At 40.1% G+C, this 19,732-nt stretch overlaps 1 protein-coding gene across 1 annotated transcript in view; it reads left to right on the top strand.

Annotated features, from left to right (window-relative positions):
- The window catches only part of LOC134667178 (trithorax group protein osa), a 102,950-nt gene that overhangs the window by 15,478 nt on the left and 67,740 nt on the right, over positions 1-19,732 (top strand). Inside the window, exons 2-3 of the mRNA XM_063524533.1 lie at positions 7,052-7,216; positions 18,162-18,323. Of these exons, the coding sequence (XP_063380603.1) occupies positions 7,052-7,216; positions 18,162-18,323 (327 nt within the window). The remainder of the gene's footprint in view (positions 1-7,051; positions 7,217-18,161; positions 18,324-19,732) is intronic.

The following is a 19,732-nucleotide window of genomic DNA, read 5'->3' as shown; positions in this document are numbered from 1 at the left end:
GTATTTCAGACTATCCATTTTTTTTTACTAATCTGATCGTCTATCCTAGGCGCGCGTCACTACATATAGAGCTAAATACTTTACAAGGTTGTTCTATTAGGTCTAAGGTATCTCTCATATCTTAAACTGCCACGCTCGAGTATTGCCGAAAATTCCCCTATTCGCCTCCCTAACTATAATATGGAATAGTTTGACTTCAATTATCATGTCATTTCTAGACCCGCAATCTACAATTCTTAGGACTGTCGCTAGTTTAAGATCAGGGCTTGTAGGACGTTTATTAACTCGATCCTTATCTTAAGAGTGTCATTCCTATTTACGAGTGTTGATAATTTCATACTGGCCATGGCTAAAGAGGAAACTGGTTTTAAACTAATCTCGTCGAGATACTCGTAATGAAATGTTTGAAAGTTAAGGATACTTTGCGTAATCGAATAATGACGTAGAATCGAGTCGATCGTATTAGCGACATTTTCGCCGAGAAATCCAGACGTCGAATGAAGACGAATGGTGGCATACCGTATCCAGCGAGGGGTGAATATTTCTTTAATCCATGAGTTGTCGGTACATAACGGGGCGCGCGTCTATACATAGTGTACATCTACATTGAAAGGTCACGACCGCCACTCTTTATGTACTCCAGATAGTAGGTACCTATAGGGAGTTCTTTATTGAACCGTCTTGGGTGAAAAGGGGTCGGTTTATTAGGTCAGTAACACTTGTAATCCGTTTGTTTACACTTGTGGCGTCTTTGAAGGACGAATTTGACTATTTAACCGTTTAATGAGGAAATAGTTACTTAGTGTAGGTAGATAGATGGTATCGTTTTAGACATTGTCATTACTTGATGAGATGAGAATTGATACTTGACAACGGCTTATAAGTTTAGCACCTGCATAATACACAGTAAAACTTAACGGCGTTAACAAAAGTAGCTTTGTAGTTTGCTTAGAAATTGTCCCTCAATTATATTCACACCGCTATGCAGCAATTCATTCATCGTTTTCACCGATCACTCGATCATCGGCTAATAATACCGATTGATACCCAATTAGACTTCACCCGCTCCCAAGGAGATCTCCTGGCACCTGTACACGTGACGTGATGTGCTCTAAAGTTTACTGGGACGATTAGATAGTAAACAAAGAATGTGTCGTGTAAGATCGGAGTGCAGGCCACCTGTTGCCCAACAGCCGCAGCACCTAGTTACCGCGAGCTTGACATTCACGGGGCGCTCGTGACGGCGCAGACCGAAATAACTTGCCGTAACCGACCGCATAACACGACGTAATGCTCTTTCTATTTATAGAGTCTTATAATTAAATACACAGACATTTGTATTTACCAACCGCTAGTCCGTGACGCCATCGTGGATTGCGATACGAATGCGCGTCGCCGCTCACTGACGGCCGACCGATGCTGCAAAAGTATATGTTCGAAAAAAAAACCACCTTTTATGAATTTAACTCTGTTCGTTTTAATTAGCACCGTTATAATTAAGTGACAAAACATGGGGACCGGTGTAAAAAAGTTGACAGAAGCAAGTGGTCGCTCTCGCGGCCGTTACTTGAGGCACACGTCGACGGAAGTCGGAACAGATGATTCGATGAATACGGTTTACGTCCCATTGTTGTAACTCAAACTCGTATAAAAAGTAAACCGGTCAGCAGGCCTTTTATCGCTCCTCGCAGGAGCCGATGAAATTAAGTAATAATAGTAATAACAGTCAATCTCATTCATTTTCCCTTTTACTCGCAACAATATATGGGTTCGAGTTTTTTTGTAGATACGCAAAGGGATACCCCGACGGCGTTTTATGTAAAGGAAGGCAAGGTTACACTCACACATTTACATAGTGGTGTGTCGGCGTAAGGTGCGTTTGTAGTGGAGGGAATCCCCAACTTTTTACAAACACAATCAAAGTTATGTAATGTTTGCTCGTATCCGCCGGCGCACGGGCTGCTACCGTTGTTTGTACGAATGCCGATGTTACACATAACTTGCCTCTTGTATTAGTCATAGGTCATTAACATTACCGTTAAACGGTGTTTACATTTTTACATTCAGGGTAATAAATTGTTTTACCTTGACTTTGGAATTCATTTATCCGTCATATTATTATGTTATGTGGATACAAGTGCAATAATTTTGTCGAGACATCTACATCAGTTGTGCATTATTTAAACAAATTCTTAAAAGTATTTTAAGAATTTGTTCCCCTTCCCATTAAACAAGCAGTTGTGGTTGTAGCCATAACTGTTAAATGATTTAAAATCACCATTGTACGTCACACGTCGCGTTGTAAAGGGCGAAGGTATAATTGCAGTTATTATGTAATGTTTCGACCGTCGGTTGGCAATGACATAATAGTGATGCAAAGTGGGTGAATGCGCCGCTTCTACCGGCCTGGAATCCGGTCACATTCCTAACGGCCTGCACTTGCACTCTAGTGCCTGCAATTATATCACAACATTCACAACACATCTCACTTCGCGACACATATATTAGTCAGTCATTCTAAAGTCAACTAGTTTACTAAGAAAATGTCGGAATTGGATTTTAGAATGGGATGTGTGCTTCACCAGATAGACGAAAATATATTATGTGCATATAAGTGTCTTCCAACTTAAATCAATGCACGTCAGCACGTCACATTCTTACACGATTGTTCAAAATTGTTGGTTCTTATACTATAAATAAATAAATAAATATTATAGGGCCATTCTTACACAAATTGACTAAGTCCCACGGTAAGCTCAAGAAGGCTTGTGTTGTGGGTACTCAGACGACGATACATATAATATACAAATATTTAAATACATCGAAAACATCCATGACTCAGAAACAAATATCTGAGCTTATCACACAAATATATGCCCTTACCGGGATTCGAACCCAGGACCATCGGCTTCGCAGGCAGGGTCACTACCCGCTAGGCCAGACCGGTGGTCGACTATACTACATAAAGATGAAGGTACTTATTAATTTCTATTCATCTATACAAATTCCATACGACGGTAACAAAACTAAATGAGATTTGGAACAATGTTTCCAACACTAAAATACTACAAGTGATAAGAAATTACTGATACTCTTATTTACCCCTGTTTTCAACTGACCCCAACTACTTTAGCATACCATTTTTAGCATCAAACACAGATCAGACACACCCTCGTGTTTTGGCTTTGCCGCAATCAATTACCTGAATAGAGCGAAATTCTTATGTAAAAAAATAATGCGGTCATGAACTCATGATTTGAAGTACAGTTTCTTTTACTATTTAACCCATACAATGACTTGGTTTAAAGTTGTTAAAATTTCAACATTTTATACTTGGTTCATCGCTTTGGTTTCACTGCACCTTAATTTCATTATACCCGTTTACCAAGATTCCTAGATCTCAAAAAGGAAGTGTCAAAATTCTTAAATCTCAGAATGTCTAAATTTATTTCTCATAATACCTACCTCATTTTCATGACTTGTAGACAGCTTGTCGTTGATTAAAGGTCAGTACACAATAGATAGGTATTAGTGATGTACCGACTATTGATTTGGCCGACTAGCCGACTAATCGGCGCTCGAATGGCCGATTAGTCGGCCGACTAGTCGGCTAGTCGGCCAGATCATTAGTTTCGTATAAGTTCAAGTGAAAAACAATAGTTTTGCTCTTTTGGTTGCGCTATTCATATATTAGCTTGGCTAAAAGGTGTTCTCTACAGGTTCAAAGACCTACATATCACATGAATCCTCGTTCAATTTCTGTCTTTCTTTTATTTTGCGATCCTGAGCAGACCGTCAGTAGGTACGACTTGTAGGAGGTATTTCTCGTACGTAGTCGCCAGTTAAGAACCTATCCCCTGTGGTCAGCGTCTTTACGAGCAACGTGCCCTGTTTATAAGTCTCTAGATTTTGCAATAACATTAATAGTTCCCCATGGCTCTACCATTAAAAAAAAACAAAAACTGAATTATAATAAAATCCTTTAAGTATAGAACTTAGCCATGAAATTACACGAGAATCAGTTGAGATCGACCTGTAGAGGAAAACACCAGCCCACCACCATACGATAACGATCAAACGGTCAATTATATGAACAAAAGTTTGCACACCCTGAATAGGTATTTTGGTAAAATAGACATAAAACATATGGTAAATATTGACTGTTGGTTTCTTTTTTTCTTTCACTAATAAAGTGCCGACTAATCGGCCATTTTTGCCGACTAGTCGCCGACTAATCGCCGACTACAAATGTGGCCGGATAGTCGGCTTTCCCGACTAGTCGGCGACTAGTCGGTACATCCCTAATAGGTATGTATTTATGTAATGATAATGCAGCTGGCACTTTCCGTAAACACGCCGGTTGTAATCCCATGTACTGTACGACGTAGAATATTAGAGTAGAGTATCATTTCAACCAGAATATTCATCCAAACAGATGAGTTTTTTATTCGTGTAGCTAAGTTCTTGCTTTGCTACGTCCTAATGGTCCAGTTTTAGCCTCGAAGCATGAAACAGAATCCATTCCGTTGGATATAAAACGCTTCCGAACCACATTCACTCCTCATTTTACACTTTGGCATTGCTTGTTCAAAAGACTTACCTCTGTGTTCATTCACTGAATGAACCTTTGAAGGTAAACGAAGTGTAGCAATGTAAAACAAAACTCAAAGGCAAATGAGCTTTAAAAACAGTTTGGCTTAGATAGCAAAAAAGGAATTAGAGCATCGGTTTTACTTGTTTCAATCTGAAAACGAACTGTGATTGGAAGTGGCGTTTTGGAAAGATTTTAAATGTACATGTGAGAACGAATCCAGAAACGGACTACGCCGTCCTTGGCTATTTTTATTTAATAATAATACAATTCCTGTTCCTTAAAAAATAAGGACATTGAAAACTAAAAAACAAAAGCCCAAGCGAATTAATTAAAATAAGGACATTGAAAACTAAAAAACAAAAGCCCAGGCGAATTAGTGAATTCGAAGGCATAAGGTCTTCGTTAATTCCTCATTTTAAAACCACCTAAGCGATTATGGAACTCGTTCCTCTGGTTAGGCTTAAGTACTTGTGGTCCGGACAAGTGATCCTTTACCCCCCTAACTCTCCGACAAATGCCTCCCTGTACTGGCCTGACATTTATGAGACAAGGTTTACATTTCGAGGCCAGTACATTTTGTTCGGCAATGGACTTTGTATTTGCAATAGTTTATGGGTTGCGACTATGGATAGCTATGCTTGTTTGTGGGCATATGAGGATGCGTGGAGGGCGTAGGTGCGCAGCCCGCGCACTGTCGGCCAATTACTCCATAAATCAATACGGATGTCGCCCTATGCGGTGGTTCTTTGTTCCAGCAGACTGGAGATCCATGGCCCGTCTCAATGGCTCCAGCTCCGGAAAACTCGCAGAGGTATCGCGGGGCCGGATGATTACTTATTAACGTAGGTGGAGGCTGGCTGGCAGCACGGGCGGGCCGAGCCGAGCTCGTCGCGCGATCGATGCCGTGTCGGCCAATAGCGCGCCGCCGCCCCCCGGCTTCGCGCCCTGCGCAACCCTCGCCGCACCCCCCCGCGCACCGCACACCCTCAACACCGCCCCCATAAATCATTGAATCCGCCATAAAACACCCCCGATGTTCGTAAAAATGAAACTAATTGCGGACACAGTTCTCATATCTTCTAGTAAAATTACATACATCCGAGAACCGGGCCGGAAAGTAGTTGCAAAAGTTGCAGGTTCCATCTAAAACATTTAATGCGAACAAAGCGAACGCCGCTCCCCGTCACTCTTTTGCCTCGTAGCGGGGCTCGTACGAATAATTCAATTTCCATCATAGAACAAAATGAAAACTGAAGCGGGGCGACTTTGTTAGCACAACGAATTATTGCGGACGTCAATTTATTAGACATGTTATCTGGATGGAATTTACATTATAGATAAACTTATAACAGTCTCCTTTTTGATGAAGCATGTCATGAAAGGGTAGAATTATTGAATGCTTTTATAAGATACTTGCTGCTATGACAATGTCGTATTCTGAGTTGTCGCTGTCCCAGGTGACAGTTTATTTGTTTACTCTGTTTACATTCTCGTACTCGCGTCCGACGCCGACGGAACCTGGGTTTAAGTAATTGTATGAACAGTTTTGTTTTGTGGTGTGTGTGTGAGTTTACAGCTAACCGTGTAGATGGAGTTATTATAGGCACAAGGACAAGTCTATTTCCGCAAACGATATTAGACTAAAATTAATAGTGTGTTATCATCTTATCATTTTAACCCATAGAAAACTAGTGCGATGGACTCAAATTTTTCGAGACAACCACCAAATTGACCGTACCGTACCATGACCGACAAATAAATAAATAAATATCATAGGATATTATTACACAAATAGACTACGCCGCACAGTAAGCTCAATAAGGCTTGAGTTGCGGATTATCCTACAAGACCCCTACGTATAGATACCTATAGGTAATACATAGAAAACACCCATGACTCAGAAACAAGTATCTGTGCTCATCACACAAATGGAAGCCCGTACTGGGATTTGAACCCAGGACATAAGCCGAGACGTAAAAAAAGCCGATAAAAGGAATACTGGACTCTATTATTTGATTTTACTAATCCCGATAAATAGCTAAAGTGCAAGGATTTCTGAGTGGATTGTATTTACAAAGTTTTAAGGTACAAGGTAGATTTAAACCATCTTACCGAATTGGAATTCGCTGTAATACAATACAACGATCAGTTGTTGATTGCATTGGAAAAGCCGTGTTAATGTTAACTGACTAATGATTACTTTTTATGAGTCAGATATGAGTTGAATTGTAACCATTTATTACGACCTAGGTCAGGAACGACATAATGTTTGACCTTCATTTGCATTTTTTTCCTAACCTAAAGTCATTTGGGCAATCGAGGGTCAGGGACGAACTACCTTGGCTGTTGTGCGGTTCAAGGATGAAAATTTCTCCCACCTACTCAAGTCCCCCTAGAGATACTCCCTGTGTACTTAATCATGGCATGATCTAATGTTATGTGTGTTGTTGTTTATAGCCACCGCGAGGCTTCGGCGGGCCTCCGTACGGCGCGGGCGCCCCGGGGGGCCCCCAACAGCCCCCGGCTGGCTACGGGCCTCCAGGGTCCTATCCTCAGCGGTATCCACCGCCTCCTGGCCCACCGGGAGCACCCAACTCCAGGCCGCCGTTCTCCTCGCATCCGGTAAGTGTCGAAACGCACTACACACTACAGGTCTTTACTCTTTACAGCTAGATAAATGGAAGTGAAGTACTTTCTTTCCGTCATATTGCATCACTCTGAAATGTGTCATAATGATTTAAAAGTGGTGAATTAAAACAATAACATTCACAATACTAGTGATCTTGTAACGTTTTCGGTTGGCGTCTTATTGACTTCCGACGAGTAACTATCTACCATTTAAAACAGTACATCTTCTAAATGACACATAATAAACACAAATACGTATTTTTACACACAATAGTTTGGGTAGTTCTACGAAACAAACTAACTTATCCGTCGCATTCATGTTTGTGTATGTACTACATATATCATTGTCACTTCATTTTGTTTGCTGAAATCACTTCCAATCCCCGTTGCAGCATCTGTAGAGATCTTCATAATTTGAAATGATGGCCTCCTCCACCTCTCCAGCTCGGCCGCTCCGATATAGTATCTGATGGCGCCTGTACCTACCAAAAATACAGTAGGTACACGTCGTTGACTTGGGAGTTCTTTCGAACAACACATACTTAACTTACTTTGTGAAATTGAATCAAAGTGTAATTTAATTACTTTACTACATTGTCTTATGTTCTCTCATAGACAAAGATGTCCTTAGAAAGATCCTCATTGTTTTACTTACTATATATACTGTAATAATTATACTATCTGAATCATCATAACTCTTTTTATTATTGTTGTAAGATATCAAAATAATTGTGGCATTCAATATACGGATTGATAGTATTATGTCGGATGTGCCTTTGATCTTATCAACCTGACCGATTACAATCCCAATAGCACTATGCAGATTGTAATTTGCGTCTATGTATCACATTATGTGTATGCAAGCCGCAGATTAATTCTGATTGATAGCTCAGATATGTGGGGATTAGGGTCAATAACCCGAGAACATATGTGCGTGTTAGCATAATAATAATAGGTACCCGTAACTTGATGCCTAATCTACATCATCTTTATTAATATGACTGTTTAGCATTCTATCATGCTTCAATTGAGTTATTGTCCGTATGACGCTGTCATGCTCATGTGTTTGTTAAATGCTAGTCTTCTTTCATAATATCTAGCAGATCTTTACGTTTATGCCTGAATAATAAGAAGATTAACGTGATTAATTTCAGTATAAGCGTAGGTCTAATAAAGAAACGTGTATTCCGCTCTATCGTCGCCGTCGAGGCATTATTACACGATTCATATTTAAGTCCCAAAGTAGAGAGCCGAGTCGAACGTTTTCTCAGAATCGTTGAGCCGGCGGCGGCGGCGCGTCGGAGCCTCATCCACTCAAACGAACATAACGTTCTATCATACTTAAGCTTCTCTTAGCGCGGATCTAAATCCAATAGGCATAGGTTCTAAGTTGGCTCGACAGCGCGAGATACGCTCGAATGACGTAAGCCGCTTCGCGCTCGCTGACGTAAGCTCGTTGTGCAACGGAGGTACGGTTTGAAGCAGGGCTCTTGGAGCGAATTCGTGTAGAAATCGGAGTTAAGAAACCGTCTCAACAGGCGGGAGGACAGCTCGGAGGCAAGGGCTAGTGCAGCCTGTCATTAGCGATTAATAATACCTTACAGTCCCTTACACTCGTAACATATTACGTATATGAAGCGTAACTTTAGTATGATTATTTTCGTCAGCAGTGTACCAGTGTATCGTAACCATAATGAAAGAGGTATATAGGTAGATCTGAACATTAAGGTTTTGTTATTTGTAGAAATATATTACCTACTATATGTTAGCGTATTGATATTGACCCTTCCCTGCTGATTTAGTATGATATTCTTATATCACAGGTTAATACTGTTGATACGTTAATTAATAGCTAGTACAGAATAATACCCTAATTAAAGCAATACAATATGAAGCTGCTTTCGGTGATGGCGTTGTTTATTAGCATATTTGTCGCAATTTCTCATATTCTTTTTGAATCAATCAATTTTAGTGAGTCTCTTTATGGTTCTACCATGGATATTTAATCATTCTATGACATAATCATTTCCAATACATAATTCACACTTTTGATCATTTAAATTTCCTTCGTCTTCCAAACAACTAAATATCTACACAGACGAGCACTATGTCATAATTTCTCACTTTACCATGATTCAATCACATAAATAACAGTATAACAAATATTAATAAGTAATATTCTCATTCAATAGAGTTGCGAGCGAAAATGAAAACGTGGAAAAAGTCCGATAGCAAGCAAGCGTCTGCGATTTATTATTTGATTCAGTTTATTTCTAATTCTCCGTTAGCGGTAACTTGTTTGCCATTTTTCAGTCTGCCAATTCCGTTTGACGTTGGATATAATTTTAGATTCCTCCGGTCACTTCCGTTTGATTACTTAAGGCACCGTCACACAGGCGCGTTTTGCGGGCAGCGCGTGAGCGGGGCGCGCTGCTTTTACATATAAAACGCTCACGCCGCGCACACGCCCCGCCTGGAAAACGAACCTTTAATTGGAATTTAGATATTGCCTCAATTTATAATTAAATACCTATGACTTTATTTTAAAAGCACCTATCCTATTTTGTTTTAAAACCAATGTACTAATGATATTACTTGCCAAATTTAATAGTTCTAGGGTAACGGGAAGTACTATATAAATTTTAATTCCCTTGAGAGTGTCGAAATATACGTTCTTGCGACATAAACGGCGTACCTGTATTATTTTTTTGCGTTAGAATTTTGTCTTTTTCCCGGCCTAAAGGAACTGTAGACCTAAGTATAATTTCAACTCGATACCTGGACACGAAGCGCTGGTGGCCTAGCGGTAAGAGCGTGCGACTTGCAATCCGGAGGTCGCGGGTTCAAACCCCGGCTCGTACCAATGAGTTTTTCGGAACTTATGTACGAAATATCATTTGATATTTACTAGTCGCTTTTCGGTGAAGGAAAACATCGTGAGGAAACCGGACTAATTCCAATAAGGCCTAGTTTCCCCTCTGGGTTGGAAGGTCAGGTGGCAGTCGCTTTCGTAAAAACTAGTGCCTACGTCAAATCATGGGATTTAGTTGTCAAGCGGACCCCAGGCTCCTATGTGAGCCGTGGCAAAATGCCGGGATAACGCGAGGAAGAAGAAGAAGACCTGGACACGTTCCCGAGGCAAAGGCCTTTACAGACAGACGGACAAAAAAGTGATCCTATAGTGATCGTAATAACTCAGCTAAGTCTAAGAGCATCTACACGAAAACGATATGTCGAGCCACAAGCCTCCAATTATTACGGCCGAAGAACAAGGCAGTACCTAATACCGCGTATTTTTAATGTCATACCCCCCGAGCAAAATTTTTCAACAAAAACAATATTTAAGAAAAAAATTAGAAGTCTGTTATTAAATAGTTACGCTAATGCAAGTTAGTCATATTTAGTTTAGTAATTAGCATAGTATTAAGCATGAAGGTATAAACATTTAGGTATAATTGGGTGTATTTCATTCGCCAACAAACTGTTTCGCAGTTTGGCGAAGTTTTGTAATAGTTTTAAGTGTTTTTTGTTTATTAGCAATAAATTAAAAAAAAAAAAAGCTTTTCCCAAACTACGGGTCGCGAGCTAATAATAAGTGAGCCCTAATATTACTAGGAAATCTGAGCGTTACTAATAATATTTATGCCCCCTTTTCAAGTCGTCCAAGAGATGGGCCCCAAAAATGACGATTTTTGTTTGAGGCAGGAAACTACAAAATAATGGGGTCTAATTTATAGTCCGTTGAAAAAATATACAGTGGACAGGTTGGCAACTAAGATAATTAGGTGCGTGTATTGCACTAATGACCACGTAAGGCAATATCTGGCCTGATGCGATTTGCATGTATTTGTCCGCTAAAGTGACCGTGTCATACATGGGATGATTGGGAATTGGGATATATCGATTGCATTAACATAAAGTCCAATTATTATACAAATCTAGGAGTGTCACATGATGCGCGTATAAAAATGGCTAATTTTCTTTAAAACATAGATACATATATACTTTATTGTTTATCGTAAGATTATTATTGCTCTAGTTGAGTGATTTTCAAATATTACAATGTTAAACGTTTTTAAAATATCAACCCTTTGTTCCACCCAGACAACCAAGTTTGATAACTGGTTAACTAAACGCACTATTTCTTCCGCGGAGATAACCAGTTATGTGAGTGGAAGTCTAATTCCATTTTCTTAACCGAATTCAGCTACTAGTTGTTTAGGGGGAAAGTATCTTCCGCGAAGAAAACTAGTTGTCTGAGTGGAATTATTCTTCCACGTTCGTAACCGAGTGTGATAAGGTAGTTGTCCAGGGGGAACATACTTTCCGCGTAAAAAATTGGTTAACAACAAGGTGAGAAAACATTTCTATCAAATCATTGCTGCAGATACGAGGTTAAGTTAGTTGAGGTATAGCATCGATATGTTCCTACTATGCCACATGTATCTTTAGCTAAGTATAGGTTTTGGTTTGTTCTCGGTCATGTTCAAGGACATCTTAGTCCATGTTGTTAACCAGTTTTTTACGCGGAAAGTATGTTCCCCCTGGACAACTACCTTATCCCACTCGGTTACGAACGTGGAAGAACAATTCCACTCAGACAACTAGTTTTCTTCGCGGAAGATACTTTCCCCCTAGACAACTAGTAGCTAAATTCGGTTAAGAAAATGGAATTAAACTTCCACTCACATAACTGGTTATCTCCGCGGAAGAAATAGTGCGTCTAGTTAACCAGTTATCAAACTTGGTTGTCTGGGTGGAACAAAGGATATCAACTTGTTTTTGTTAGCAAAAAGTCCCACCGAGTGCAAACAATATTTTTATATATTGACGATATATACACTATTAAGTAGTAGTAGCGTAGTACTAATAGGCATATATATTTGGCATAGCATTTTATGTTCGTTGTAGTAAAAAAAACGTGCGCTTAATAGTACATTATCGCAGAGGCCGGGAAAGGGCAATTCGTGGAGGAGTTTCGATTTTGTCGGACGACGCGAAGCCGAATCCACGAATTGCTATTCCTGCCGAGGCATATATAGTGCTTTTCTCCAAACATGCGAGGAAATAAGCTAAAATAATTATTATTTAACCATCAAGCATCACTCAAATCAAACCTTCACATCCAAAATGTCAATAACAATTTCCCTCTTTAATTAATTTTTAAAAGTTAAAGTTACAAACTTATTCTGCCATTCAGTATTCGTTCATTCAATATAATTGTGCAATATAGTTGGTCAAACCAACTTTTCAGTCAGTAAGAACCAGGAAAACTATACCCATCCTTTTCTTTTGGGTGCTAGTACTAGTGTAAGACAAAGATAGTATGATTCTCTTTGTCTATGTTTGAAATGAGAAAGTCCTTTGACAAACTATATAAGCTTTATGAACACGGATGAGATTTAAAAAAAATATAAAAATAATCTTTGACTTTATTAAGCAGTATTCTAATCATACACGTGAAATGATAGCTGATCGGGTCGTGTAGAAGCGGCTCGCGGCAATAATAATTGGTCGTTTGCGTTTTTTATTATTAAAAAGTAAAAAGTTATTACTGTAGTGTTTTTTTACTTCCCGTCCGCTAGAACAGGACAGCGATAGTTTGATGTTTTTTAATTAGAGTTTGACATTAACGAAGAACTTCCCGTAGTATTTTTGCTACAGTAAGGTGAACATTTCCGAGCATATTGGAGAAAATATTTTTATTGACTGGCCTACGGAACTTACGCACACGATGCGTAGACATGTCGTGCGCGTAATGTTCCTGAGTATTGTTTTGAGGATGGTCACATTAAACCAATATATAGGTAAGATAGGTTCGTTAGGTTGCTTCAGATGCCCTAAGGGTCAAATGTCCAGAAATAGGAGGTCGACTCAGGGAACGAGTCAAAGATTTTCACGTTTCACGATATGCTTAGGAATTTCACGATATGTCTATATCTTACGATCGGCCGCCGACACGCACATCACATGCCATAGATACTCAAACGATTCCCGTACAATGCCGTGTCCACCGTGTGTCACCAAACACCACGCAATTGATGCTCCCATAAAACTTGCTAACCCCTGCACAAGCTTGTGACTGCTGGTCAGTGCTCCCCGTGCGTCAAGGTTGCAGGTTTCCGGATACACGGATCTGGTCTTTGTTTATATTGAACGAACAATCACTTCCACCTCCATTCATTCACATTTTACACCATATATAGGGATGTTAGCACATCATGTTGAATAATTTACTATCTTAATACATAATTACATAAAAATAATGCGTTTTTGGCAAAAAATTCATTTTTGATACAAGCTATTATCGCGATTTATTTCAACGGCATCATTATGACAGGCAAAATAAATTATAAAATAAATTAAAATAGCATATTTGGATTCACACAATAGAACTCCTGATACAAATGTACATAAATCATTTTGGCCAGCTTTTCTTTTGTGAGGCATCATAATTCCATAGAAATATGACGTTTATGGTAAAACTACACACTTTCTGCTGTCAAATACGCTGCAGATTTAGCTTAGCCTGACTCTAACACAGACCGAGACAAATCTAACAAACCCAAACACGATTAGGTAGTGTTGTTTTATCACATAATTCCTGTGGCCACCTCCTGTGACCATCTTCAAATCAGCTCGATGGTAACATACTATTATATTGTCATTGTCACCCATAATGTGAAGTTTCAGCTCAATCGAATATGATGATATTGATGATCGTTTACTTTTTGTATATGTATTTGTTATCAGTACGAGTATTATATAATTTAATTTATTTAAATTAAAGGAATTCACGGTATATTATGTATATACAAAAAATAATAAGGTGGTTAAAAACGAGGTTTACCTAGCTCTACTGATTTGATGAAAGTTAAAACATTCGAAAATACAACACTGTCGAGTTTGTACTTATAAGAAACGTCTCGAAAAGTGATTGATACACGTGCTAAGGAAGGTACAGTCGGTAATAAAAATGTAAAAAAGAAACACTTATACAGAAAAACTTTGTTTTCAAAACGAAATTTGTTGAAGTGTTAGAGATCTTCACTTTTAGTTTCTTGCTTTGTGGCGGTAGAGGCAGATGCATCGGAGGGAGTCACTTTCTCCTTGTAAAGGAACTAGGGCGCGAGTATATTGTAGTAAGGATTCTGCCGCGTGTCTCCGTACATAGGTTAGGTGGTATCTTGCGGGTATTGCGGGTTGTGAGATAAGGCCCGCATCCGGGTGCAATGAATGCGACGGTTTCAAGGGCGCGCCTCAGGTGATGACGTACGGCACCCCACCGCCACCCACCGCGGCTCCCGCGGGTGTTCCGGCACCCACCTAATAATGCACGTCTGCGCCCTGTCTGCCGCGTCCGCACCCGCTGCAACCTTGAGTGCTCTTGGGGACGCCCGCAAAGAATCACGAAGAAAAAAAGACAAAAAAAATCTGCGACTCAGACAAATCTTGGTCACCCTAGTCTCATACTTCGCGCAACCGCGACGGCTTCTATACAGTCGTTGAATCCTCTAAGCTTGAGTCGCGTCACACGTGTACTTCAAAAACAATAACAAACGCTCCTAATAAGAAAGACTATCTAAACAAGAACGGCGATATTGATTGTAGCAACTGTCGGCAGATAACAACAGTGCCGCTCGTCAGCGTCACTGCAATTAGACATTGCGTAGTGAATATCACGTTGATAGCTCTCTAATTATCATAATAATAGTGGAGGCGTACGATGGGGGTGGCGTCCCCGTCAGCTGAGCGAAAACGAAAGTAAACAGAACTCGGTCAAAGGGTTTGTACTCACCTACCCGCAATATTTATGTGGGTACGGGGGGTGTACCCACTCCCGATCCGGTCGCCTTCCTTTGATGGATTGGTTGGCGACTGGCGCGGATTATTCCACTGAAACTCGCTTCAACTCCACAGCCAGGCAATAGCCGCGATTTCCTGTTTTGCTCTTCCAGACAAACTTTACCCCCGAAATTATAACTCTGGGAAAGTGGTCGTTCATATTTTGTTTTGTTTGGGACCCTTCTTTAACAGTTCTTTTTATAAATCTGTTGACAGGAATCGTTGTTTAACAATATATCTTTCATAGAGAAAAAGTTTAAAATACATAAAGTTGTACCTACCGGAGTACCCATTGAGCATTACAGACAAAAATATCTCGTTTGGAATTGGAACCGACCCCTTTGATTCCATCGATTCTATATGAATGACGAGTGTAGCTGCGATGCTAATCGAAATGATAGCCACCGTCCTATCGTATTGAATATTTAGGTTTTGGCTTTGCTGGGAAATAGGCCGCTGCATATCCAATTACGCAGAACTGGAAAACCCAAGGCGTATATACCGACGCCCTAAGCCGATTGAATCCTTGCCCTTTTGAACTTCGTTTTAATGTCTTGATAGAACAGGACGTTATAATAACTTAAATACGCTTCCAAGTTTGGGGAGGAATAGTTGATGCCGCCATCTACATAAATTGTACTAACGGTACATTAACCTTTGTCCTTATGCTAAGGATAGAAATAGAAGATAAGTACGTAAGGTTAATAGCATTACATTTCATTTGATTTCGAAACCCAGTGACTGTAGAATTCTTTATTTATATAAATCGTTTTCTTTGCATATGATACAGATATTACTTTATATATGTATGTACCAATTTGATGTTTATCGAATGAGTGTGGACTGTGGAGTTTTAGGTAAAATCACGTTAATTGACATATTTGTACCCACCCCGGACACTCCGGCTCTCTGTGGCTATCATATCGCATGCAAATAGAGGAAGTGAAGTGAATGACTCCCTGAGCCGGTGTCGCAAATATGAGCACAGGCTTATCTGGCAACCTTGAAACGTGACCGCGGAGACCGCGGGCTCGGAGTGAAAGCATTCGGAGATTGACGGAATCACCGCTGCAGTGAACCGTGTCGAGCACGCCTCGCTTAACCGCAGGGGTACTGCTGATAACATCGTAAATACTACTATACTTGCCTTTGGTTTTCCTCTGAATACCATAGAATGTCTAAAATAAACCGATTCTGTTTCAAATTGGTTATACCTTTAATCTGCGTTGAACTACTATTACACACTTTGATGTCAGCCAATATACACAAAAACATTTTAAGTATAACCAAAATTTGAACTTCAATATTTTTTATTTATTGTCAGTGTCAGTACAAGATTGATCGAACATTTATATTTGTATCAGCATCCGTATAGTCTCGGAAAAGTAGAAGACTAAGAGACGTAGTATACGTACACATAACTGCAAAACTGCATACCCACTATAAACGTGATTCATTCATAAAGTGGATATGCACTTCTTCAGCTCGCTGTACCTGTACCTTATACGTTGAAGTAGTAGCAGGGAAATTGGAACAGAAGCGTAATAATTGATTGTATTGGTCTCAAGGCCGTTGGTGGGCGAAGTAGGGAGAAAACTCCCCATAAAGTAACATCAGAAAGCTATTACTTCGAACACGTCACTCCAGCCATTCATGCACGGCCGACTGAAATGAAATGTTTTCTGCGCCCACCTCATCCAATATTTAGCGAGGCTCGACGTTAATTGCGGCCTGTGCAGACATTGTAGTAGGTACTGGTAGGTGCGTAGTGCACTCGTTCGCAAGTAAACGGGTGTGCATAATGGATGCACGGTCAAGGTCGCGGCCGACGACCCCTGCACGTGCGCAATTGTTTCATACCTTATTGTTGTTGGATGGTAGTTTCAAATCTTTGGTTGATTGTGAGGTGAATTCTTTGAAATTTGATTACTAAGTTTGGCATTATTTGCCGCAGGCGCCCTATTAAATTAAGGTACCTATGTACCTTAATGTGCTATTAAAAGACATCTTGAAATCAAATTTTGACTGCCTTAGTCTTTTAATTAGCTTAAACGCGATTCCACTTGTGACACTGTAATGTATTGTTTCACATTAATGTAAGTATACTTAGTATTGTTAAGTATTGTTTGCTTTTTAACATTTATGTGTCGCATAGAAAAATGAATGATTTAGATTTAGTAATTCGTCCTCCATACACGTTTGATTCCCCATACACAACTCGCACGAAGTATTTTTGCGATTTCCTGTTACGAATTTACTAGTACTAATACATAGTACATATCTAGAATCGTGCGCGGGCGTATTAAGATTGAAAGTTGTTGCATAATTAAAATAAGAAAAACAGATAATAGCTAAACAACAAAAAGTAACAATGTTAACTCACGTTATCATATTCAGCTTATTATAGTTGCAAATTTCTTCGACAGAATGCGGTAGCGTGCCAACAAAATATAGGTTTGTGTCGATCTTGAAGTCGGTTGATTCGATCGCTATGGGATTGTTTAAGTGAGTCATGGCCAAGGACGGCTTAGATGATTAATCGTACGATCTCATACCGATTAGATTGTTGTAGACATACCCACATCTGTACGAAATATGTTTCCCGCGGTGCTATTTTCCGCAACTGCATGCCATGTGGTTTGAGTTCTTCGTTCGTACATGTTACTGATGATCTAAATAGCTATTTAGTCTACATCTCAACTTCACGCGTTTTAGATAAGAATTCATATGATAGGCGTTCAATTTCATTGATATTGTTATTTTACACTTTGCTGTAGCTGGGTTTTATTGTTGCTGTAGCTGGGATTGTAGTGACCAAGAGAAAATAGATAAAAATGGAATTATATTCTGACCATCAATATATTATTACATTTAGTGCAGTGGAAGTAATCAGGACGACCCCTGCTGTTTAAATAAAATTCAATAAATCAATAGATGAACATTGTTGCTACTAAATGTATCGTTCTTTTTTATTCATAAATAAAGTCATATATTTCCAATAGTCTGGCCTTTATGCCAGTGATATGACACATCAGGCAGCTTGGCAATGCTGGCTACAGTCTCATTCAGTTTTAACGTATCGGAATATTTTCAGGGTTACGAGAGAGGCGGTTCGCCTCAGCCTCCTTCGCAGCCGCCGGGCGCGCCGAGCCCCGGAGCGCCGCCTAGCGCGCCCGGCGGGCTGTCCCCGACGCAAGACTCGCAGCACCCGCCGCACCACCCGCCCCACGGGGCGCAGCCACCTCCTCAGCACCAGGTAAATGCCAGCACCACACAGAGGCTCGCTCAACTGTCACCAGCCTCAAGACTGTCACCGACACAAGATATGGACACAAATCCACGCGCCGCCACCACCATTTATCTTTTGGCCGTTAGCACTAAACTTTCTGTTAACGTTATTGTAGTTATTGTGCTTGTACGAAAATTCTTTATGTGGGATGACAGCTACCACTGCTGTTTTAATTTTAAACGATCAGTTTTGTGAATGTACGTGGTACGAGGGTTGCAAAAATCAAGTCGTGTTAGGCTTTCGAAGCCGTCGAGCACATTCGCCTCGAGCAAGCAACTGTCGGATTTTTCCCTCGACCCTCACACCGCAAAGCTACGTTACGTAATTTAGACGTGCATTGTCACGACATTAATGCAGGCATGTAGAGTAGAGACTGTGGAGTTACGAAGGAACCCGTAAATTTATCCAAATTAGAAGAACACGTTTCATGTTGGTCCGGTGGTAATGTATTAATATTAAGATCAAATACTGAGGTTCTTACTGGTACAGTCACCAAGAAAGTGGTCTACCACTTTTGACTCTATCAATTAGATGATAGAGTCGAAAAGTGGTAGACCACTTTCTTGGCTGACCGTACTTGGCCATTGTAGGTGCATGTAAGGCTTGTATGTAACTACTTGAAAGTAATATTATCGTTTTATCATACGAATATCACTGTGTCTTAGTGATACAATAACTTTAAGTATCTCGGTCCCTTTATCTTGATTCTGCAATTGTTATAAAATCCCTCATATAACATACATACATAATAACACAGGCGTTTTTGTATGGGCATTATTTAAAATATGTATATGGCAATGGAAATCTATACCCAGAAAATTGCAATCAGTTGATTGCATAGCCTGCTGGATGAAGCATGTATAAAAGTAGAACTGCAATTGATAACAAATCGCTGTTATCGACGTACCTACCTTTATCAATTATCATACACGGCCCGGCCAGTGTGTTGGACACGACGTTTTAAAAGGTTCCGCCCCTGATTACGGTTCGTACTAAAGGAAAGGAACGCATAACGATCACTTTGTTTTGAAAACTATCGGAACCGGTGTTTTGTCGGACCGTAATGTAAGCCACATGTGGCGATGGGCGAGCTGGTGGGCGGACGACGTATTAAGTGTTGTCAGCTTAGCATATTTAGGTGATTAATTCAGTATTTTTTAAGCAGGCGTACACCCCTACTTTTACCCGTTTCTTAGCCAGTTAAATCAGATTGACCAGTAGCTGCGGTTTGGCAGCCTTTATGGTTCTTAGGTGGGTTTTTTAAAGTTTTGGATTGTTATAATACCATAATGAGAAAAAGCCGTCGACGCGTCGGCAGGCGCCGGCCGATGCGAGCCGAGCCGAACGACGACGTTTTCGCTCTTATTGCGTGGACA

Source organism: Cydia fagiglandana, chromosome 1, assembly GCF_963556715.1.
Source record: "Cydia fagiglandana chromosome 1, ilCydFagi1.1, whole genome shotgun sequence".
NCBI lineage: Eukaryota > Metazoa > Arthropoda > Insecta > Lepidoptera > Tortricidae > Cydia > Cydia fagiglandana.
Note: the sequence above shows the minus strand (reverse complement) of the source record. Positions and strands in the feature narration are given on the sequence as shown.